This window comes from Monomorium pharaonis, chromosome 5 (assembly GCF_013373865.1).
Source record: "Monomorium pharaonis isolate MP-MQ-018 chromosome 5, ASM1337386v2, whole genome shotgun sequence".
Classification (NCBI taxonomy): Eukaryota; Metazoa; Arthropoda; class Insecta; order Hymenoptera; family Formicidae; genus Monomorium; species Monomorium pharaonis.
In genome coordinates, this window is record NC_050471.1 from 24,335,234 (window position 1) to 24,360,833 (window position 25,600).

A 25,600-nucleotide genomic window follows, 5' to 3' on the forward strand; every position below is an offset into this window, starting at 1 on the left:
ATTTTTTTTGCCGGATTTAGATTGACCTATATATATAATAATAGTTTTTCAAACTGATAAAATTATCACTACGAAAAAAGTAAAGATGAATTTATTGTGATACAAGACAATGTGTCTAAAATATAAAATTATAGAGAATAATATTAGACATATAGCATCGTATCATTATGGAATAAATAAGGTATTTGGACTAAACAACAAGTTTACTTAATATTTTAAAAGTAAAAAGAGAGAGTTCTTTAGAAAAGAACGTTTTTAGAAAAATAAAGTAAATTAAATAATCAGAGAATTTATAGGAAAATCTGATAAAAATATGATATAAATACGATTTGAATTGAATAATCTTTATCGCTGTGAAATCATTCTGAAAAAGTACAGACATTTTTAACGCGTCATCTTTTACGTGACTTCGATGAAAATAACACATTCTAAAATCTTTTTAGATCCGTGTGGTACTATCCTCTGCGGTTGGACGCACCGTTGTACATAGAAGTCGTATTTAACCAAATTGCTCCCGATTACCTGGAGGGACTATTACTAGTCCTACCTGGCGAACATTTACCTCAGGAAATAATTGTGAGTACTAACGTGTGGTGCCCGGGAGCTCTCGAGCGAATAAAACTGAACGATCAATTAACGGCACGCGTGCTTTGCAGTATGACATGGCGCAAATTGCGGCGCTGTTGCACAGAGCGGCTGATATGACGCACGAACCCGCGACGAAGGAGATTAAATATTTGTTGCCGAAACCAGCGCTCAGCCTGAGGGAGCCCAGGCCGCAACAGTGGTCGAACATGGTCCAGCAAGCCTGGAACAACGTTCAGCACTCCTCGGCGGCTCTCTGCAAAGCGCAGGTGCTCGGTGAGTTGACTCGACACTGCAAATTGACTACATTTCGTAAAGAAACTATCTCCTTTAACGTATTTTATTGTAACAAATAATACCAATAAAGTAACATTATTTTACATTTTAAAAACTGTTTCTGTTATACATAAAGAGAAGAACATTTTTTCTTAGAAATCTCGGCAGGAACATGAACTTTGAAGAATTTTATCATAAATTTAGTAGAATTTTACTAAAATTATAATAAAATCTTCGAAGTCTATGTTTTCCTACGATTATCATGATTTTGAAAGTAAATTCTAAGAAAAAATTATCTTTGTCTTGTACGATGAAAGGAGGTATTCTCCTAAAAATTAACTGTATGTAATATGTCTAATATACAAGCAAAAATTCAAACAATAACAGTTTAAAAAATTGTCGCTAAATGGATTAAACGAATAAGTATAGCATGTTTAGTTCCTCTTTCTTTTTTTTAAGAAATATTGTCTAAGTGGCCGCTTTTCGGCTCGAGTTTCTTCGCGGTAAAGAGGGTGCCCGAGGGCAAGGAGAAGGGCGCCGATCACATTCTTGCTCTCAATCGACACGGAGTGCACTTCATAGATCTGATCACGCACGTAAGTAGCTCCGCTTCTTGTTTCTTCTTCACCGTAACGTAATGTCTTCCTTTTAATGCATAACTTAATGTCGTCTCGGGTCTTTCAGGAGACACTGTACCATTACCCCTACTCCGAAGTGATCTCCACCAGGAAGGTCAAGTCCGAAGAGGGCACGCTCTACCTCGACATGAAGTGCGGCAATCTGATGCAGCAGCGCATCACTAGGCTGCAGACGGAGCAGGCCCATGAAATCTCACGCCTGATCAGGCAGTACATCACTATGGAGCAGAGGACGACCAACGGTCAAGCCGGCATCGGGCTCGGCATGAGATAAGCTTCCTCGCGACGCGATGTTCCTCCTTCGCGACCGATATTTAATATCCACAACTGATCAATCTGCAGGGCAATCAACCCTCGATTAATCTACTCAATTAATGTAGCACGAAACCGCGAGTATAGGCAAATACAAATCACGATATTATTCTTAATAACCTGCGTAATGACCAACCTTGTGAGGTTTGAGCTACATCGGGTACCAAGTAGGATAAGTCCGCTCCAACGTACCGGCTCGCATTCCAACGGACGACGGCGCGGCTAATTCGTCATCGGGAATATTCGTATAGCTCGCTGGAAGGAGGAATCGTGAAACAGAAGCACGAATGCTCAAGTATCTAAATAGTCCATATCGGATGACTTTAAACTTGATGGACTTGTATAGCATTTATTTATACATTTTAAGAAATTCATTCATAAAGAAAACAACAGACAAGGAATATAATTGGTACTTTTAACGGTTTTGACATTGACTGTGACGAATAAACGCAAATATAGAAATTACATCTATCATGGCAGTGTAATATTAACATTAATGTTAACACGCGTCCTGATGAGTGTGGAAGGTGTGACTAACCATGCAGCGATTATATATGTTATCATCAGATTATTAATAATAATTGTACGTATATGCATATAGGAGTACGAGATGTGAACGAAGATATTAACTTTATATTGAAATTTTTACGAGTAAAAGAAAGATGTGTTATTTCTTTCCGACCCTTTATCTATCCCGACTGTCGCACAGGTCTGCAAAGTAAAACTTCCAAAACCAATAGACATATAAACTAAAAAAAGTCATTAAAAGGCGTTTAAAACTTCCGCTTGCCAAATTCGCGTTGATGGTAGCTTGGTTTAAATCGAAGCGGTGAAAAAAAACTCACATTCCATATCTCTCGACATAAAATATACACATATAAATACATTCAGTATAGTGTATGCGTGAAAAGTGACATGTTAAAAAACTAAATTATTCTTGCAATGTATTTTTCATTTTAGTGCAATATTTTAAAATAATTAATCGTAGTGCTAAAAAATATACCGACGACTTCCATTTCGTCATAAGATTATATATAATATAAAAGCAAACATTTATTTAAATTCGATAGCTCGCTTTCTTCCTTGATTACGTGAAATTCAATTTGATACACATTTATTGCATTTATATAAATGCGAAGGTTGAGTTTTCGATATATTTTACAAGTTTAGTCTATCGATTAAAAATGCTATGTTATGATGAATGTTTTGAAAAATTTCTATTTTAATGTACGTTGCAAGAATTTTCCTGTTTTATTTTCTCGCCTCTGTCATCAATCCAAGATAGCTGCAGTGAAGGGCCTTAAGAAATTACAGTCCTGTGATATATACGTATGTAGCTCTCTCTATCCTCTTAATTTATTTATTATAACTAATACTATTTAAGTATAAATGCGTTGTGGTATCTCGCGCGCGTGTCTGGTGCGCAATAATAATAATTAAGTCCAAAATCCATGCTCTGTCTTATTGTTATAAAATTTGAATCGAATTAAGTTAATTACATAGAATAATAGAAAAATTAGGAAAATCACATAAATTTTCTATTCAACTTCAATTTGAAGTGAAACATTTCCTTATTTCTTTTTCTTTTTTTAAAGAGGAATTTTTGGACTTAACGAATTTTGTTTCCTAATTGTTATATCTCTACCATATACAAAAATCTTACAAAAAATATCGAAGAGTCTATAATATCAACGATCGTCATTTTTCCTTAATCCTTTCATGGCTAAATTGTGGAAATATTTAACAAGTCTGAAACATTACAGGGAAATAACGGAATATAGACAATATTTATAAGATTAGCAGAGAAAAAAAATCTCTCGGAAAAATTTCAATTCTTAATTTCATAATACTAATTAAAGAAAAAAATTATATTGATGTTCTTACTGAACTATAATTGACCAATGATCTTGTAATTAGAGAAAGGAGACTGAGAGAAAATGCCAGCGCATGAAAGGGTTAAATTCTCGAATGTTCCGGGCTAGGTCTCGGTGTGCTCGACTTAACGTCCTGCGGCCAGTTACTTGCAGTATGCCGAACGTATCCTGGATCGGTCGGTGAGGACGGTGACCGCGCGGTTTGCGTGCCAGTGCTTTTCAATACGCCGAAGTACTCCTCCAGCATCTCGATGTCATCCTTGGACCTTCTGGATCGGTAGTCCTTGGGCGGTGGTGGCACGTTGAAGGACACGTCGCGATGATGGCCCCTGAGAATCCCGGATGAACCGCGCATCTTAATGGGCACGTTGTCGTACTGGCTGTTATCTGAATATCTACTTGAAAAAAAAATTATATTTAAAAACTGACACATTCGGTGCGTCATGTATCTTGAATCATAACACCGGAAACGCGGAAGCCAACGATTCCAACGACTCATGTCCGTGTGCGCAAGTGACTCTGCATTTTGACGTATCTCGATTCTGAGTAAGATAATCTCGAGGTTTCCGTTTCTAATTAATTCGTGAATATCGGAGAGATAGCACGAGAAACTAAAAAGACAAGTATCTTTCACAGTTTAAATTGCAATCAATGTATTTTTGTTGATTTGGAGTGGTACACTTATAACTGTGGTAATTAGCGAGTATCCACGGATCAAATATCAATGTATTTATTTCACTAATTGACAAATTATGAGTATATCACTGGAATCAGTATATTTTCACTAATGTCAGTGATTTTTCACTGATCGTAATTTAGAAAGTATATATGAAAGAGAAGTTTTTGTTTACAGTTTGTGAATAGTTATTTTTTTGAAAATTACTTTCGATCAATAGAGATTTCCTGAGATGATAAAAACAAAAGTTCAGGATCTTTTAATTTCTTTATTCAATTCCCTTATTTAAAGGAATCAAATAAAGGAATTATTTAAAGAAATTAAAAATTAGTAATAATAATTTTTTAATTCCTTTGTTTGAAAGTTTGAAAATTCATACTTATAATTGGCGAAACCCTGACGATTCAATTTGACTAACGATAGATAGAAATTTGATTTATAGACTTGTTTTCGATGCGTTTTGGATGTCAGAACACGTCCACTAGTTTCATTTTTATTTTTTTTTTTAATTAAATATCTGCCTACATATTGTTTAAATATTGTCTACTACCAAAAAACGTTGTTCAGTCAGTCGATCCGAAACTTATCTAATTTATTTAGGACAATAAATCCAGTAAAAAATTGAAAAAATTTTGCACTGTTTCCCTACGTGCGATCATCTAAACTCACAAATCTAGTGTCGCTTAATTTATGCGATAACCTTGTAAGCGCGGTCACTTAAACCATAGTTACATCTATTATCGCATTGTTTAACTTCGTAATCGGAAAAGCGATCACCTATCCTTTTGTCAGCCACCGGCAATGTTACTTAACACATTGGGTGCGGTGTCAGTCCCTGGGGACTGACACTGAACTTTCCGTTTGATCGGCGCCAGTTTCTAGGGACTGACATTGTACTTTAATTTCGTTTAGTCGGCATAGATGCTTGAGAACACACGGTATCAAATTTATAAAATAAATTTAATAATTCGTATAATATAAAAGATACAAAAGTTTACACTTTTTTAGTTTATTGGATTCTATATATTAGATGCTCTCAAATTATATTTTTATTCTTTCGTCGCTCTGCCTACAACTGATTACTCCTTGGCCATCGTCTTTTATTGTTTTTGATCTTGTTATCTTTTATTTATACTTTTGATGCTTTATGCATTGGTGAACGTAGTTTAAATAAGTTTTATTGCAATGCAGAGATTAATTAATTTTATTTATTTACTAATATCTACATCGCAATAAAACTTTGTATAAATCATCATAAAAACATGCTTAACATACTTATATACAAATTTAGATTTTTTTTCTATTATTTCTTAATTACATTTCCATTAAAACACATTTCTACTTTCTGTATTAGAAATAATGTTTAATCCAGCTAGAAAATTGTCACAAAATTCTTTATATTACTTTCAAATGCAATGTAAACCAGTCAATAATTATTTCCAATTTTTTTTCACTATTTGAAAAAACGCGTAATACGCGTTCTTAATATTGTGATACAAGGTGGTTAACATAGACCATTAAATGAAATTTCCAGAGTACGCGCGCAACGAAATAAGTCTTCGGAGACGTAAGAAATCACCTGTTATAGTTATCGATAGCCTCCTCCACGTCTCGCTCGACCTTCATGATCTTCACGCTCGGATTGACAATCCTCGCGAAGATCGGATCGCCCTTCTCGTACTCCGTCGGGAAGCGCGGCGTGTCGATCTCGTCGATCGGCCGCTGATAGATGTCCCGGCTCTTGTACATTATCCTGGACTCGTCGATCCTGCGATCGGGATCGCGCGCGACCGTGATCTCTCGGTACCGCTGCGAGTCACGTAAGGCACGGCCGTTCTCCAGGTTCTCCCTCGGCTCCTGATCGCCGCGTAGCTCGCGATCGTCCCGATCGTCCCGCGGACGTGTACGCGGCGACTCCTGCGCGGGATCGTGGCGACGATCGTCGCCCGCCTTCTGGAAAGCATCGTTCACGCGACCGTTCTCCTCCTCGGCGGGGATCTTCACAATGGTTGGCTTCGGCTTTTTCGTGTCCTCGGCGGTCACCACCGGCGTCACCTGGCGCTTCCCTATTTTGGAACACGTCGTTTTTTTTAAAGATGAACTCATTAAAAAATCTGATAAAAGTGTAAGTAAAGTAGATAAGTTAATGAGGATTAACAAAGTAATTGCAATAATATTTAATATATCACAAATGAGAATATCGTAAAAAAAATTTTATGTTTATTAAATTTTCTAAAATTTGTGATAAATGTATTTTAAGATTATTATCAAGAAAATATTCTTTATTAAAGACAATCGTTCTTATTACAACGGAAAGAATAAATTTGATAATCGCCTTTCTTAGCAGTAGAATAAATAATTTTCGTGTGTAACTTAACTGGCAAAAAAATTTTTTTGTCATACTATATACATAAAATCTAATTTAATAATATAATATAATTTTTTATTTACTTCAGCAATACAGATCGCCAAGAAGACGACTTAGCTTACATAAGGAACTATCCATTTATTCCTCCATCCATCCATCCATAATTCTATTCTCTATAAATCTAATTTACTAATATTTCTATATAAATTTGATTGAAATATATAATTAACAATCATACCCTTATCTTTCTCGAGGATTCGTGCCTCGTCTTGCCTGTCCTTCCTACGGGGTGGACTCATCAGCAGGTCCCCGATGAATACCAACGCCGTGAACAGGCAGAGCGCTCCCAAGACCGCGGCATTGTCGACGAGATCCTCGGGGACGCTGTCGATGGACGCGAGCGACAAGGCGCCGACTATTCCAAAGAGGATCACACCCAGTCCGAGCAAGAAAAATTCCTGTGATTCAATCGGGCTTGTTAAATCCGTTACACCTGCGTGAGCTTAGCGGCGACGCGATCTACTTACGCTCGGCGCGGTCGATCAATTATGCATGAAAACTTATTACCCCAGTAACCTTGGAGTCGAAGGAAAAAAAGAGGAAAAAAAGAAAATAATCATTGCAAAGTGCGTGTATCGCGGACTCATGGCTGTTCGACACACGGAGAGAATTTTCTCTTAGAATTTTAACTTTAAAGTTACAGTAGTAATGGGATAGTAGTAGTGGTTTTGGAAGAATTTTACTACAATTTTACAAATTTTAATTGAAATCATGATGAGTACAAAACCTGGATTTTAAAATTATGATAGACCATATCCTATGATTTTAATAAAATTGTAGTAAAATTTTAATAAATCAATTTTATATTTTATATCATTTATTATATAATTTTATTACAATTTTACTAAAATCATAGTATAAGGTCTGTCATAATTTTAAAGTCCAGGTTTCACTCATCACGATTTCGAAAGTGAATCTTAAGCGAAAATTCACTCCGCGTACGCGTGCCAGTTTTCGCTGGATTTATTGGAAGACAGGCAGGGCATACAGGAAATCCACGCATTGTGCAGTCCGCTCAAGATCGACCAGCCCCAGCCTCAGTTATGAGTCATTAAATGAATTACGTTACGTGTCGTGATTGACCAAGGCTGCGATTACGTGCACACGGCGATGGCGACGCACTACTAGGAGGAGACTTATCCTTGGCCTCCTCAATGGCACCTTCGCGTCGCGCTACCGATTTTCTCACGCCACCACGCTATACATACATATCGCCCCACCGCGATTTATACGGAATATTTTCACTTGCCGACATACACACACACCAACCTCGGAATAAATTAAAAACGCCTGGGAAGGATCTCGTCGGTGCGCCATCCAAACGAGTCCTGCCTTCATCATCGTGTAGCTCGCTCTTCTGCGCTACACGTGCAGGAGATTCTGTCGGGGCTATCCTCGTGACGAAATGTTTTTGCTCTTGTCGACCGGATGACGCGTAACTCACATGTACATATTACCGATAATAAAAAAGAAACTGACGAGGAAGCGAAAGAAATCGTATCTCGAATCTTAGTTACATAAATATCTTTAGTTTTACACTTTATTCACAACTTCTAAGCTAAAAATGTACAAATGCGAAAAGTTTGTCTCCAGAAGCGCTTACGTCAACATTCTTCTTTTTTTTTGACGTCCTATCAGTATACAAAAAAAACAGCTGAGAAAAAAATTTGAATAAATTTAACAGAAATATTTATTTAAAAGATGTATTTATATAAAGTACTATTTAAAATAAGTATTTGGTGTAATAAACATGAGAAAAAGCAAATACTATTTAACATTTATGTAATATATTTACCTGAAATAAGATATTTTACATTTCGATATGTCATGATGTGTCTGCGTTGCTTGCAATTATTGCATTCAACATCTTCGTTTCCTCTCTTTTAGATATATGTTTATTGAATATTCAGTTTGTCCCATTTTAGTCGACTTGAATTTCTTCGAAACTATATCGAAGTTCTGTTTTTTGTTTTCAAGATTGTGTGACATCGAGGGAGATATATTAAATCTGTGCTTGCTTGCATTTTTTGCGCTTGGTATCTTCGCTCTCTTTTTCGTCGACGTTTAAACTTATATTTATTTTTCATTTTGTAAAAATTCATGGAGATGAACAGATATATATATATATATTAATGTTTTCAATTTTCTGTATGTAAATCTCTTATAAAAACGTACAATACTGAGCAGTATTAAATTGACCAGTAAGTAATACTTATTTTAAGTATTAAAATCACTGGTATTAGTACTTTTAATATTCAAAATAAGTAATAATTACTGGTCAATATACTGCTCAGTATTACATTTTTACAAGGGATGTATATTTTGTTTCGCGCTTGTATATGTCAAATAGTAACTATTTTATTATATTTATTATACAAAATTATTTTAAATAGTATTTTTATAGACACATCCTTTAAATAAATATCTCTGTTGCTATTTTCTCAAGTATACCCCTGCAACTTTCTATACAGAGAGAAAGATTTTTTTGAATTTAGTAAACAATTATGTTCGACTACTCCAAAGCATATATTTCTTTGTTTCTAATAAATTTTATTCAATCTGCAAAAATGTGTATGAAATTTATTAAAACCAAAGAAATAAATGCTTTGGAATAGTTGAACAAAACTGTTTACTAAATCTAAAGAAATTTTTCGTATAAAATAGGTGTATGTCTTTTTAAAAATATGCAACTTTTTTTTCGATCATTTGAATAATAAAAAATATTATTCTTTCAATCTCTCCGTACAATCAAGAGGCTGTCGTGCCGCTATGGTTCCATTGTCGGTGTTACGAAACGCAGGTTACGACGCATTCCGCACGCCGCGCCGCATGAGAAAAGGAAAGAGGAAAAGGAAAAGCAATTACCGTCTTTCGGCCGTGGAGCTCCCCGGTAGCCGCGGCGATCAAGAGACCTGTCGTTACGATGGTGTACCCGCCACAGGTCGCCGTCGCGAGGGCAGCGCCTGAAATACACGGAAAAAACGGGGAGATGAGTGTGCGAGACAAACCAGCGCGGCACGCGAGAGAGTCATGATGCCGGGTGTCTGAATCATTCAAGAATCAAAGTGTTTTTACCTATGCTGCCCCACGTCACGTTGTTCAACAACGACCACTCCCTGCTGCGATTTCTCAGGTAATGGAACACCCTTCGGCTCTCATCGTCCGTCACCCTAAGCGCCACAACGCAGGCGACGCACAGGAGCTGCAATCCGAGAGGAACGCACGGTTTTCATCTAATCTTATTATAATTCGGCAATTGATACCGGAGAATTGTGTTACCCGGCACATCGAGGGGATTTCGAACCGAGATATTATATATCATTTCGAGGAAATAAAATATTTAACTAAGCTTAACACAAACTAAGTTAATTGTTTGATACGTGTTATATTAAGCTCAGTTTAGTATGAGCTAAGAATATTGAATTAATAGAAAAGTTATATTCAGCACACCAAAATTCGCGGCAAAATAAAATAGGCAAACTTAACTTTATGTTCAGAATATTTAACGTCTGCACGCACAGACCTGCCTAATTTTATAATTTCGCAAACGGGATCGGAAAAAAATGTAGCCGACATTGAGGGTTTTGAATCAATAACGTTTCAATAATTATTTAGCAATAAAAAAGCTTAAGCTTTACTATAAAAATAAGTACATAAAAAAAATGTTCTTGTTTTGAGAATATCTTTATTGTCAAAATGTTAAATATTGAGATAACATTATATAGCGTTAAACAAATATAATTTGCTTACACGAAGAAAACTTTTATAGTTTCATCATAACATCAAGAAAAATATTCTTATTATTTAGTAATGATTCTAGTATAATAAGTTAAACTTAGATCAGTATGTAATACAAGAATAATAGCAGAATAAAAAGTGCCATATTTAATCAAAAAGGATCTTAGTGTTTAATATTTTTTTTCCATTATTAAATACATTTTTTAATTTTAAAAAGTCAATGTAGTTTATAAAAATAAAAAATATATATAATAATTGATATAGAAATATTACTAAGTATATTATTAATAATAATTAGTTATATATTAGTTTCAATTTGACACAAATGCTATTTTCTATTTAGTAAATGCTTATACAATGATTTTATACATACATAAGTAATAATATATTATATCTTCTTTAAAGAATTTGATAATCGTAAATTTCAACAATATTAATTTTTATTTCAATATAATAGTCATCTAAAACGGGATCTAATACCTACATTTGTTTTGATAATAATTAAATAAGCCTAAAATTATTAAAGATATTGTACTTTCTATCCGATATTTCTTTGCTTTCTCTTTTGTCATAAAAGTTATTATTGTTAAATGAAGTTAAATAAAGGATTTTTTTATAAAGCCGCATACAATTTTTATCAATCATATAAGTTATATTTGTTTAATGCTACATAATTTTATTTTAATATTTATATATCACAAATAAAAATTTTCTTAATATTTTTTTCTGTGTTAAAAATATGCTTGTTACTGTCTTATTATCGTCACGAATCATTGCACAAGTCGATTGTCTTAGCATAGTTATTATTATGTATACAAATGTTATTATTAGACTTAACTAACTTTAGACTTAGTTATCTTTCTAAAAGTAAAAATAAACAAAAAATTAATGAAAATAATGCTTTTTAACTTACCGAAGATTCTACAACAAATGAATGAAATTTAACGCATACACTGAATTTTCATTGATCTCTCTTGGCAAACGCTGATTAATAAACCTCAAATGCTACAATCACGAAATCTTTTTTTTCGCACTTAAATTAAATTGAAGATGTATTTACGTACCACTTCGATGATTCTGATGAATACTTTGCGATTCCACATCCTAACGCGATCTCTAAAGACTCGCTACCAGGCAAAAAACTAAAGAAATGAGGAACAAGCGGCAGCCGTTTGCGAAAGTGTCGTCTCTTTTCGGCGAAGCATTACGTGATTTCTCAGGCTATTAACACACAAACAGTTCTCATTTTCTTTTGAAATGCCACTATTCGCGTTAACAACTATAGTTTGTCAAAAGGATATATCATTGATATAGAAATCAAAAGAAATTTCCTGGTGGAAACGGAATAAAAATTTCGAAACATTTCATGATAAAGTATGTATATAAATTAATTTCAAAGTCTTACTATAAAAAAATTTACGATCAAAGAAAAAAGTAAACAGTTATTTTAAGCATTTGTATAATCCGTTAATATTATAAATAAAAATTTGTAAAGAGAAAATTGTTTACAAAAAAAAGTTTATTTAAATCGCCTCTTCTTGCATGAAGTAAAATGCTTTTAATTACAAATACGAACTTTAAGGAAAACATTTTTCACGCATGAAGTTAATGCGAATGAAACAGAAACTCAAAGACTATATTTTGCCGAAAAATTAATTTTGTTGGAAAAAATCCATGTATTAAAAACGCTGCACTTTAAAAATATAAACTCAATTTTTTTTCACTTATTTTGAAATTATCTGTAATCGCGTTTTGCATTAAAGTAATATATTTTTTTAGTAAATTGTTATAGTTGTCTTGAATGTTCTATCACTATCGCTAAACGTTCTAGTTGACCGTTCGATAATGGAAACTAGTATATTATCACCTGTAAGAGTCACTGTGTAACACGGAAAACGAGGCTTCGCATCGCGACGCGCTCGAGCGACGACTGAGAAGATATATCGAAGGCGCAGTTGTTGTCCAGGTTGGCGGCACCGTGTGTCATGTAATAAGGACTGTCTGCATGCGAACGACACAAGTAACAATGCTATTATCACACGGTGCAATGGCGCAGGACGATGCGAATCCGCGGATATGTGTCACGGAAAGGCTCGTCGCGCACCGCGCACCTTGAACCCGTTCGCAACACGCTAAATCTCGCTACTGTCTTCGGCACTCCTTTCGACCACTTTAATTTACACCTCGCGAGAAAAGCGATTTGAATCTCTCGACGATTCTCAATAGTTTCTGTTTTGGATTACTATTCCGTGTAAATGTGTATCAAATTTGAAAATAACTATGGATATATTAGTTAGCAAAACAAAAAGAAATAGATATATAATTATAAATGCACAAAATCAGCACGACACCCGAAAAAATGTGTCGTGCTGGATAGTTATGACAATTCTGGCGACAAATCTCGGTAGTTCTCGAACAGTCCTCTGCTTTAATTTTATTTTTAAACAGAGTTCTAGCGATTAAAATTGTGCACATAATTTTAAATGTGCGAAATCAGCACGACATTCTAAAAAATGTGTCGTGCTGGATAGTTATGACAATTCTGGCGACAAATCTCAGTAATTTTTGTATATCTCTACGAACTTCTTGGTAAACTTTACCTACCAAGTAAGCAGGGGTCTATCTCCATTTCTTTTCTTAAATAAATAAAGACAAATATATATTTATTTGATAGGTAAGTTTACCAAGAAGTTGGAACAACCGACCCTGAGTGACTCAGTTTCACTTTCAGATAAAATGGATAGTAGCAATTGTCTGCCGAATTTCCTTTCGCGACCGGTGTCCCCACTCAAATCGTTAATGCTCGTCTCTTTCCAATAGTTTATTGGTCAAAGGGATATCTCGCGCGACGTAACTGATTCGGGCTGAGTTCGGGAACGTCACCCGAGTGCTCTTGGGCATTCTATCCTTGTCTCACATTCAACGAATAACAATGATAGAATGATACCCGATAGCAATCACGTGATGTTTTCGAACGCAGCTTCGGTGTCACCAGTAAGTACCGCGGAAGGGCCAAGACCAATAAGATACCTGCTTTGTTTGGGACGTTGCCTTTTCCCAGGCAGGGAGATGACCCCCTCGAACGGTCTTGGAGAATTTGTAAGAAAGTATCCCTCTTTTTGTTCTTATGTCAAAACATGCACGCGCATAAATCGTAGTCGTATAAATCTTTTTGACAGCCTCGAGTGTCACCATCTGGGCAAATAAAGAGTCGTTCGAAAAACGTCGCTAACCCGGGTACTCAGAATCGACAAGACACGATTGAATTGTTCGAGATTGACTGTTTTCTAAACAGCGTAGCATGGAATTTGCGCATATGCGTTTCACTTTAATTTGAACAGTTTCAACAGAATTAACGAAGTAAGCACGGATATTCGAACTTGAATTTTATTTATATACTAGTTATGCTCTGCCACGCGTTGCTGTGGCTCTCTATTCTTATACTATGTTTTTTTCAAATTTTTTTTGCTTTCGTTGTTTAACTTTCAAGAGCCTTGCTTTACTGTTGCTCTTTTTATTTTATTTTTGAAAAAGCATTTATCTATCTTTAATAAATCTAATATTTATTTATTCACGTACTTCTAACTTTTTTTTCTAAAAGCTGCCATGGATTTAGAAATCCATTCAAAAGACTGTTTTAAATAAGTTCCATTTTTTCAATAAAATAACAGCCATCTATATTTTTCTTATTACCTTAATTTAAACACAATAGAAACATTCTTCGCCTCTCCCCGTCTCTCCCCGTCTCTCCCCGTCTCTCCCGGTCTCTCCTCGTCTCTCCCCATCTCTACCCGTCTCTCCCCGTCTCTCCCGGTCTCTCCCGGTCTCTCCCCGTCTCTCCCGGTCTCTCCCCGTTTCTCTCTGTCTCTCCCGGTCTCTCTTCGTCTCTCTCAGTCTCTCCCCGTCTCTCCCGGTCTCTCCCGGTTTCTCCCCGTCTCTTCCCGTCTCTCCCCGTCTCTCCCGGTCTCTCCCCGTCTCTCTTGGTCTCTCCCCGTCTCTCACAGTCTCTCCTCGTCTCTCACGGTCTCTCCCCGTTTCTCCCCGTCTCAATGTGTCAAAATTTTAATAATATTAATGAAAAACTATTTTTTACACTTAAATTATGGCCATTATTTTTAAAACACCGGTATATCCAAAATCAAACCCCATAAGAATACTCCCGTTTTCGAATGCAACATTGTGTCGAAATTTCAAATCTTGCCATTAATTCTAAATTGTCATATACACGTTAAAAGAAACATTCTCAAATTAAAGGCCTGCATTTATGAAACGACCAGTAATAAATCTAATATTCATTTATTCACGTACTTCTAATTAAATTCAATATAACGTTGTGGCAAAATTACAAAAAAATATTTAAAAAATATTGTTTAAAATTAAATTATGGCCATCATTTTGGAAACACCAATTATATCCAAAATTAGACCCCATAACAACACTCCCGGTTACGAATGCAACGTTGTTTCAATCGGTGAAAAACTTACGGAGATCTTAGATGAGGAACAAACATTTACATTTTTATTTATATAGATGTATATCTAAAAGTGATAATTTTGGACACAGATATGTAAATTAAAATGCAATACGCTTTATAATTAGAAGTTGATTTATTCACAAATTTCTATAAAGTAAACGATATAAGGTATATAATAGTATAAATAAAATTATAATAGAGATAAAAAATTAAATAAGATTTTGCATAAAGAAATATGAATAAAATGATTATATAACATATAGTTTAATTTATTTCTTTTATATAATTTTATAACATTTTTTATTTAATCTTTCATTTCTGTCATAATATTATTTTTTTTAATTTTTGATAAATAATAGATTAATTAAAAATTAAATAAAATTTATATATAAAATATGAAAATAACACATGTTGTATAATTACACAGAGAGAACAACTTTGAATAACTTTTTCTCCATTTGTTTCTTATTTACTTACTTATTTTATTTATTTTATTCAACAACATAATATTATACGGAACATTATTGATTGGAAAAAGTATTGTTTCATTGAAAATCAAACCGTATTATTAACAAATAATTAAATAATCGTATATGTTTCTTCAAATAAACAGTTTTGCTCACCTGTTCCAAAACGTACACTTCTTTGTTTAATAACATTTTATTAACGTTTATTAAATCTAAAGAAATATTTCTCTCGGTGTATGTAATCGTATAATTAATAAAGAAAATTATTAATCTAATAACAAAATAGTTGCTTCCTTTATTATGTGCAATTCTTTTTAAATGAAATATATTCCATATAAATAGCGTATAAAAAATATTTATTAGCATTTACAGTTCATAAATAAATGAATAGAATCTTCGGTACTTCAGATGATCACAAATCACATGTACGATTTTCCTCGAATACAAAAACTTTTTTTTTCGCATACGCAATAACCATCGGAGGGCGCAATTACGTGACATCTCGTCCTAAATGAGAATTTCCTGACCTTTCGCATCCGCGAATAACAAAATTTTCAAATTTGTTTTGAAAAGCGTATATAGCTTGCACGTGCATGTCGCCGATGCGCGTGCATGTACATACACACGGGCACATGATGGGCAAAAAATAGTAGCCGATCGTGGCGATCGTGCGTGTGCCCGAGCGATATCTCTTTTTCTCCCTTTCTCCCTTTCTCCCCCTCCCGCCGCCGCCGACGGCAAGGATGTATCGGCGCCCGGCGGCAAAATTGACAGACGAAAGTCGAGCCGGTGTCGCCGGTGGCTGTCGCCGTCTGGGAAGAAAGAGGTGCCGCGGGTGGAGGGAATAGGGATTATCCCTTCCATGCTAAATCCGCCAATCCTGAATCCTGATACGTCTGAATTTGCATTGTCCTATCGTCGATCTCCGTCGCGCTCCATACCCCGTACCGTACTGTACCGATCTCACTCGGTTTCCAGGATTTAGATCAGTCCCGATCGGTCCCTCGTCGCATTCGATTTAGTTTGCGATCATCACGAAATCGGCTCTCCGGCGTCAACGCGGAGAAATATATATTATGCATATGTGCGTTTATACGTGAGACATTTCACAGGATGTGTGTACACGTATGATATGCATTACATACATTATTTTCTCCACGATTGATCGAAATTGAATCAGCTGATATCGATTTGTTGATCGAAAACGCTGCGCGAACGTTATAATGGAAGGTAATAAATCAAAGGAGAATCGCAAGGGGAATAATCGGCGAAGAGGCGGCAGGAAGGAGGAGAAGCGCGAACTTCGAAGAACGAAGAACTCGAAGAGTGAGGAAATCGCAAGCCCCTGGCCACCATTTCTGGACGCCGACGATATCGAAAGTACTGTGAGCATCGTGGAACAAGAAAAATCCTTGAACCTGGAAAATTTCGACAACGGTAAGTCGAAGATGCTTTTCTTTCACTTTATTTTAATAAGCGAGGGAAAGAGGGGTGAAGGAGAGAGAGGAAGAGAACAGACGCGTGCTTTTTTTTTGCACTTTTTATTTGCACGAAATATCTGAACGCACGACGCTTCGATGATCGCTATTAGCGTTCGTTAATGAAAGGGATTATTTTCTCGAACGAACTGTGTTTTATATAAATTAATCTACAAGTACCGATCTTAAAACTATTGCAATTGTCAAGTGCAAAGTCAAAAAGTAATGAAAAGGATAGAAAAGGTAATGAACTTTTTGATATACTTGTCTTTACATTGTTTTCGATTTCTTCTCTTTTACATTGCAAACTGGATCGAATTTATATGTATGTTTTGTAATAGAGATTTTATAAGCAAGTACAAATAGTATACATTAGGTCTCCACAGTAGCCCAATATTTATTGTTTGTATTTGTTATTGGATGTAACACCAGCATGTAATACAAGAGAGTTGCTGTTTCTTATGTTGTATACAAGTTGTTTCTTATCTAATTAAATCTATAGAGTTATGAAAAACAATTTTGTCATCTTTATCTCTTTTATAACGCTGTTATTAATGATGTATTTTTAAGATATTCAAATTTACTTGAAATTTTAATATTAAAGAATATAGAAATTTCTAATTAATATTAAAAAATAACAGTATATTACATAAAAGAAATCTGAATTTATAACAAATTTTTTCAACTATAAATTTTGTTTTTAATAAAGTTTATCTCATAAGTGCTATTATATTTTTAACACTTGCGCAGGAAATGAGAAGATTAAGTCATCGCTCATGTGTCCCAATCTACGTCGGCAACTACAAACACACAAGAATGTCCTTAGGATGTTGCACGAGTATAAGCTGGCCTCCACTCAAATCAATGGGCAGAGGATTCTCAGCATCCAGCCGGTCCGTTGGAGCGGGCCAACCCCGGGCATAAATTGTGAGATCTTCGTAGGCCGCATCCCAAAAACGATCTACGAGGATGTCCTGTACCCGCTGTTCAACACGGTCGGCGAGGTCTTTCAGATTCGGCTAATGGTAGACATGGCGGAGCTCACGCGGGGTTATTGTTTTATTATGTACACAAATCCAGAAGACGCGGCTCGCGCTATTGTCCAATTGGACCAGTACGAGATCTCACCTGGTAGGAAAATACGTGTATTAGCGAGTGTGAACAAGTGCAAGCTCTATGTTGGCCTTCTGCCGCGTCACATTGCGTCAGAAGAAGTCGTCAGGGTAATTCTTTGGTTATTTATTTTCTACATACTCTTATAAATACTCTTATAAAATCCTAAACAGATAAATCTGTTATAATTTACATCAATGTCAGAATAGAATTCTGTTTATAATTTTACATGTTGTTTTGATGTCGTGTATATTGTGTATTTTTATTATTTCAAATGCTTTCTATATTGTGTCCCTGATGAAAGAAATTCTTATAGCTTAGATTTTTGTTTATATCTTAAAATCATGAAGATTTCTGACAAAATATATCTACGTACAGAGTAAGAAATCTTAGAAATCTTAAAATATTTTATAATTTACATAATTGTACATGAATATATGAAAAAAGATGTAAACGTTCATAGAATTTCCAAAATTTGTACAGTAGTTTAATTTTTATTAAAAAATTAAAGAAAATTTGTTTAAAGGTTATAAAATTGTAGAGAAATTCTGAAAAATGCTTAAATTTATATTGAAAATTTGAAAAATATATGCAAAAAATTCTAAAAACATTCACAAACAGGATTGATACAATAAAATTATAAATAGAATATTCAATCTAATGTAAATTATAGGTAATCTAAAATGATTTAAAAGTAATTGAAGGTCTTTGTGAAACTTGAACATTTTTATTTTTCCAAATTAAGTTGTTAATTAATCCAAATAAGTAAAGATTGTTTTGAAAAATGGATTTTATTAACATTTTAATTGCTTTATTGTATACCTTTTTAGCATATTATTATGTAATATCATAATTTCTAAATGAATATACATATTTCATGTTTATTCGATATTAATTCTTATCTTAATTCTATCCTAAAAAGTGTTCATTTTTGTCCACATTTAGGTGATTTATGCATCAGCATGGGATATTGAGTACGTGTCCATTTATCGATTTCCGAATCACGATGCAGCCTATGCTATAATTTCTTTCAAATCACATCGTAATGCAGCTTTGGCGAGACGAAAATTGAGACCAGAAAGGCTCTTTAAATGTAATGAAGTACACGTTGAATGGGCACGTGTTGATTGGAATCCTTCTAACGTGGTGAGCAACAAAATTATAATTTTTACTTTTATTTTTTCAGAAAACAAAAATAATATTGGATTTCAACAATTGAAGCACTAAATTTTACTTTGTTTTACTCCAATTCCACTTTTTCAATTAGTTTTTAATTTTATTTAAATTTAAATAAAATATTTTAGTTAAAGTAATTTATTAAAAATTAAACAAATAATATTATTTCTAAAAGTATAATTTAAATTCTTTTACATTTTATTGCTTCAATTTAAGTTGAAAATATGTGTGTGAACGAAGAGAGATATAATAAATTTATAAGATTTTTGAAATTGTACTTTTTCATTAAATTAAACGTCATATTGGAATAAACTTATTATTATTTATTTAGTTACAGTATTGGATTAGAAACTATAAATTGCAGTAAAATAAGATTTATTAATTAACACGCAAAAATTAAAAATAATTCTATGAAATACTATAAAATTTCTGTTTTGCTGTAAGTTTTTGTGTTGTACTATTTTGCTGGGCTATTTGGAGAAAAAAATTTATATTAAAGAAATTATAAAAAATTTCTTACTTAGAAATTGGCATTGTAATATATATTATGTATATACATATACATATTATGTATAATTTTATTGTTGCTTTACTGCTGCGTTTATTCACGACATTAGATTTATTCTTTTTACTTTTTGAACATCTTATCTTTTTTTCTTTTTCTCTTCAACAGGAAAAGAAAAGGGAAAAAGGTAAACTGTGCAAGAAGTTCATCTAAGAAGCTTTCTAGAGCTCAAGAATCAAGTCAACACGAAAATTATTTTGTCTTTATTTGATATTCAGTGAGAGACAGATAAAAGTCTCCTGTGTCAAATTGTGTCACTTATACTGGAAAGTTTCTAAGGAGAAGCTTTTCAGAAAAAGACAAATTGACATAGAAATTCTTCGTTTGACATTCAATGAGAGACAAAAAGACAAAATTCTTCTGTGTGGATTTGTGTTATTTTCAAAGAACAAGTTGTTTAGCAAGTGACATGAATCGACATAGAAGTCATTTTTGCCTCAGTTTCCGAGTATGAAACAAAGACTGAGTGATATTAAATGTTGATTTATGTCACTTGCTGAAAAGCTCCCATGTTCTTAACAATAATAGTAAATTACAATAATACTAAGCTCTTATATTCTTCGTGGAAATAAGTAACACAATTTCACACAGAAGACATTCTTTGTCTCTCACTGAACATCAAACGAAGACTGAACGATTTTCTAGTTGAAAGCTCCCCATGTTTAACAGTTTATTCGTCTGGTATTCATTCGTCGCCATGTTTGCTCACTTGCTCGTAGCATTAGCAGAGTTGAGCAGCGTTTGAAATAGAGATTCAGGTTTTTTCCGAGGCGAGGCGCTCGTGGTCTTGATCACGCGGTTCTCGATAGGGCGTCGGGCGACCGGGTATCAGCTGATTGCATGTAGTTTCGTTTAAGCGGTCGCGTCGGACGGTTCCTTTCGCTTTAAATTTTCTATTCTCGATTAGCAATGAGTGTCTCGAAAGTGCCAAGCAACGATTATTGCGATTACCGTTCTCCTCTGTCGACCCGGTATGCCTCGAAGGAGATGCGCTACAATTTCAGCGACCAGAATAAGTTCAGCACATGGCGCAAGCTCTGGATTTACCTGGCCAAGGCCGAAATGGTATGTGCTTTCGAACGATAAGGGCCTGAACACAATAACAGGCAATAGAAATAATGAAAGAGAGAAAGGATCTTCTCTTTTTCTTTATTTCCTGTTTCTATTCTGTTGCCTGGCATTGTGTGATGACCTTAAGAGCAAACGGAGTGTGCTAGTCACTACACAGTCAGTCATATATTGTTGACAGTACATTCGCGAATGAACTTTTCTTAACTTTTCATCGCATGCGTCGTGAAGAATACAACATCGAAGTAACTTTTAATAATTTGCATTTCACACACGTTATGATTATATTGATCAGTTTTGACAAGGAGTTGCCCTCTAACCAAATAAGTATAAGAAATATATATATGGCGCAATATTTTTTATAGTAAAAAATTTATAGTAAAAAAATGAGGCATGTATTGGAATCTTAACAGTTATGTTATGCGTTGGAATTCAGCCTTATTAAATCATTGTCAAGCCTTTGTGCTCACTGAGGGTGAATTTTCATCCAAGTGCTAATTCAAGTTTAGTACAGTTTTTGATATTCAAATTTTTATAGTTTAAAGTAATTTTAAATAAGATTATTTTTACATTAAAATAATGCCAGTTCAGTTATTCGAACACCCATAGAGAATTTAAAATCTAAGAGTTTAAAAAATCTTTTAGAAAGAATTTTTATAATTATGTGAATTTTTACTCGAAGTGTTATTTGAGTTTTACACTATTACATCAGAAAAGTGTGAATAGTATTTTAGAATGATTAAATGATGGAATTTATATTTAATTGAGCAATGAATTGAAATTAGATATGTTAGGTTACATTTTATGAAAGAAAAATGTAGTTTAGGGATTGCATTTGAAACTCCTATAACTTTTATGAATAAGAGATTTGCGCGAGAGTATTTCTGGGTGGAAAAGTTTCGATTGTGAACGATAAACAAGTGTACAGCAATAAGTTCTACGAAGATTGTGAAACTATTTTTAACACGCATTACTTATGTTGCCACACATCTTATCGATTGACGTGCAATGTGTAACATTTCAAAAACATGATTATCTTGTTGTTATCCACAAAGGTTATTTGAGATATCTTTACAGGGTTGGAAAATTACTTTTTAAAACTAACTCCTTAGTTTTAATAATATAAAACTTCTGGAATTATGTGTATTAGTATCACTTTATGTGGTCTTACTTTTTACGAATATACCAATTAAATTGATAATTACAAGTTTAGAGAGCAGATGGAGTTATATTAAACCTCAATTCCTTTAAAAGATGTAGCCTCTGTGCATGAATAATATTTAAAAAATATTTGATAAACGTTAATGTAATAAACCCTATAATAATCGTAAATGATTTTTTAACCATAGTTGACTTGAAAGGCTTAACGATATACTTAATTTTGATTGTAATAAAATTTTTCCAAAACGTTAAATATTATTATAATATGTCAAAATAGTTCTTTTGCAAAATTTGGCTGCAAAATTATAATACATAGTACAATAAATGGAATTGTATTCAGTATTTAAAAAATTGAAACGAGAAATAATTTTTTTTATTCATCTTGTGCTTGAAAAAAAATTTATTATACGTTGAATAGTATTCAAGCAACGTTCCAATATGACGTTATTTTACAATTATTGCAAAATATTTTTTAATGAGAAAGACATAAAAATATTTTACAGACAATTCTCACGACACTTGATCTCTCTTCGTGTTATTCTGATGATATACTATTTTACATTACGCCTGGATTGTACCGATAGTAGCTATCAATTAAAGATTTGTACTTTTCTTTGTATTGTGCTTATTTCTGTTATTCTGAAATTGTTAAAAAGAGGAAGAAAAAGGATAAATCTAGTCTTCCAAACGTCTATAGAAAATTCAGAAAATTCTCCTTAGGATATTTTTCTATTATTTTGGAATCAATTCTCAAAAGTCGATCACACAACGAATCGGTGTAATCAGGCCTATGCTGCCAATATGTACGACATCTAATTTTCTCTTCGCATATTCGCGTCGTCAGTACGAAGATCGTGGTACGGTCGACGACAAAGGTGACGTACAGATCACTCGAAGGTATCTGCAGCCCAAGAAGACCTCGTCCACGACTACTACCACCACCTCCAATACCTCCATCACCATGCCAGAATCGCCGATCGCACCAAACGATTCTAAGGATGACCGGAAGCAAATCCCACCGATTTGCCCGCCGAATGGTGGCAAATCCTCCGATAACGGTCAGGTCAACGATCCATCACCACCGGTCGTCAAATCCTCCAGTCGTAGCCGCAACGCCACTCGTTATTCCACCATGCTGGCCATGTCGGCCATGGACGAGGTTCTGTTCGTGGATGGTAGCGAGTTCACGAAACCACCACCACCACTGCTTCCGCAGGTGGTGCTCACAGACATTAACGACAACGTGCAGCCGCTGCACGACGGGCATTGCCACTTCCGGGACAAGATGCAGCCGAAGAAAGAAGGCGCGGACGTTTTTCCCAACTTCGACATGTGGAACTCCAATCTGATGCCCGCGCTACCTCAGTCGCCCCCTAAGGATTCCGACAGCCGACGAGTGACGAGGTACGAGCCGCTGGATAAACTGCCGAAGAAATCGCTGCGCGAACGCTGGGAGACGGGAGCCGAGTGTCGACCGTCGCGGCTATCCACGTTTGTCAATGGATACGCTAGCGGCAACAATGTCGCGAGTCTTCATCCTGCAAATTGTAGTTTCTCCGCCAGAAAGACCGTCAATCAGAGTCGACCGATCGCCGCCGTCCGCTGTGAACAGAATTATCCGGCGTGTTACGTGCTGGTGCAATCGTCGCCAGCCTGTCTTTACCCCGCGAAGGACATCACCTGTCCGTCGAAGCCGTTGTCGCTCGCCGCTCATCACGACTATCGATTGTACGGGCAATGCAACGAGCAGATCGAGATCCGCGAACCCTACTCGTCATCATGTTCCGTTCAGATCGATGGTGAGAAACTTTACAGCGACTACGAGATTTGGCGCGGCGGCGGTCCTGGAGTTTTGACGAAAGTGATGGAAAACGGCAATGGGATGCCGCGTCCACCGGCCGATCCGTTCGCCATCACCACGTCACCGTCGTCATCGTACTACGTTCAGAATTACGCGCCGAATCTCGTATTGAATTTCACGCCGATCCGCACGTCCGCCTCGGCACCTGGTTTTGTTTTGTCCGACCTGGTGAACGACTACGACGACAAGCGCCCCAGACCGATCTTGAAACAGGAAACCGTCCGCGTTTAGTGGACGCTTATTCCTTCCTCTCCTATCTCTTGCTCCCCCCTCTCTCTTTTGATATTTTATATCAGATTAGAGGCGATTTTTACGTTTATTTTTCGCTCTAATGGGACGATCATTAAGACTATTATTTTAACTATTGACGTTGTTGCCAAAGATTTGCATGTAAGTGGCACAAAGATTTTTTTTTAAGTGATAAAGCGTGGCTAATGCGATTTCTTTGATTTACAGTTTAATGTAATTTGCGTTTTTTTTTTAAGTATTTTATCAGTAAATGCCATGTTACTGTTTTTTAAAAAAAACTGCGTATGTAATCGTTGGCATGTATTTTTTAACTGTCTATAGTTAATAGCGGCTCGCTTGCAGGATACATTGGCGGGACCGCGAATTTATATTGAATTAAGTCTCGCGCCGACATTATTTACTATTATATTTGTTTTAAAGGCCAAGTGAATCACGCACCCGTATATTTTCTAATCGTACAGCTTTTAACGGGTTTTAGATTTTTTATCGTTATATTTTTTGTTATCGTCGCCCGATCGGAAACTTCAGAGATTTGCGACGGAAATTAAGCGCCGACCTCTTCTTCAGAAATCACGCTATATTTCAAGAATTTTACAAGACTGAAGACTCGACAAGTCAAATGTAAAATCGACAATAAGTTAGATTAAGCTAGATTATTATTACAAGCAGATTACGTGACGCATATCACACTTTTGGCGGCATTAAAATTTTTTTTTTTTTTTTATTTTGGAATGTCGCAAAGAAATAATCATGTTCCTTCGATAGTTTTATCTTATACTAAGTTACAACTATAATATAATTAACAATCCGTGATTGGCGCTACTCTCTTTTTTTTTTTAATCATGTCCGCGCGAAGACGAGTATAAGAGACTGTGTGTTGTTCCTTTAATCGCTGTTCCTAATGACTATTATTGTAAGGAATATAGATTTTTAACGAGGCAATCTACGATTGACGTTTCCGTTTTGTTTTTTACGCTGATACGCGCACTATCGACGCGAGGGATCTGTTGCAATTGTAAGCGCAACTGTTTACGTGGGAGACGGAGAAGTGTGTCCCTGTGATCGACCGCATTTCGGGCAAGTGTCCGATTTTCGTTTAATATTCTGCGAATAGAAATCATTTTTCATTACTTAATTCTAACAATTTATGGATCGTTATTTTATTACTTACAGTTCTGACTTGATCACGAAGAAGTAATTGACAATCGGTACACCGTACTTTTTTTATATCCGTGCCTATGAGCCTCGTTATCTGAAATCAGTATTTTTTGTTAACAAATTAATTAAATAAAAGTGTGTTTTTATTAGATAAAAATATGATTTTCTTTCACACTGCACGTTAACAAGTATATTTTCGAAAACAGATCATGTAATCATTTTAATCTATCAAGAAAAGATTCCTACTCGAAAAAAATAGTTTATAATAATCTTCCTACGTAAGATTTTGCTGTCCAAATTTAC

The 25,600-nt window shown here is 35.0% G+C and overlaps 4 protein-coding genes across 6 annotated transcripts in view; 3 read left to right on the forward strand and 1 right to left on the reverse strand.

The window, feature by feature from the left end:
• Positions 1-2,468, forward strand: part of LOC105832786 (unconventional myosin-XV) — a 60,451-nt gene extending 57,983 nt beyond the window's left edge. The window contains exons 30-33 of the mRNA XM_036286925.1: positions 444-576; positions 657-861; positions 1,321-1,457; positions 1,546-2,468. Of these exons, the coding sequence (XP_036142818.1) occupies positions 444-576; positions 657-861; positions 1,321-1,457; positions 1,546-1,773 (703 nt within the window). The 3' untranslated portion in view covers positions 1,774-2,468. The remainder of the gene's footprint in view (positions 1-443; positions 577-656; positions 862-1,320; positions 1,458-1,545) is intronic.
• On the reverse strand, positions 2,145-12,640 carry LOC105832788. 2 transcript variants are annotated; one of them, XM_012674039.3, is made up of 7 exons: positions 12,395-12,640; positions 11,592-11,748; positions 9,865-9,991; positions 9,655-9,752; positions 6,968-7,187; positions 5,941-6,427; positions 2,145-4,080 (listed from the first exon to the last, which is right to left on the reverse strand). In XM_012674039.3, exons 2-7 carry the CDS (start codon positions 11,628-11,630, stop codon positions 3,768-3,770), a joined length of 1,284 nt encoding a protein of 427 aa, XP_012529493.1. In that variant the 5' UTR covers positions 11,631-11,748; positions 12,395-12,640; the 3' UTR covers positions 2,145-3,767. The 2 variants fall into 2 exon arrangements, with proteins under 2 accessions (XP_012529493.1, XP_012529495.1); XM_012674041.3 differs by lacking the exons at positions 9,655-9,752; positions 9,865-9,991; positions 11,592-11,748; positions 12,395-12,640 and adding an exon at positions 8,059-9,354.
• A 4,051-nt stretch (positions 12,641-16,691) lies between these two features.
• Positions 16,692-19,286, forward strand: LOC105834667 (RNA-binding protein 47). The gene is made up of 4 exons (XM_036287519.1): positions 16,692-16,905; positions 17,379-17,412; positions 17,656-18,169; positions 19,005-19,286. Exons 1-4 carry the CDS (start codon positions 16,692-16,694, stop codon positions 19,284-19,286), a joined length of 1,044 nt encoding a protein of 347 aa, XP_036143412.1.
• Positions 19,287-19,409: 123 nt separating this feature from the next.
• The window catches only part of LOC105834668 (adenylosuccinate lyase), a 31,534-nt gene continuing 25,343 nt past the window's right edge, over positions 19,410-25,600 (forward strand). The window contains exons 1-2 of one of the 2 annotated variants that reach the window (XM_012677328.3): positions 19,410-20,865; positions 22,874-25,454. In XM_012677328.3, the coding sequence (XP_012532782.1) occupies positions 20,710-20,865; positions 22,874-24,121 (1,404 nt within the window). In that variant the 5' untranslated portion in view covers positions 19,410-20,709 and the 3' untranslated portion in view covers positions 24,122-25,454. Of the gene's footprint in view, positions 20,866-22,873; positions 25,455-25,600 lie in introns of those variants that run through there. The other variant, XM_012677327.3, reaches the window with a different exon arrangement.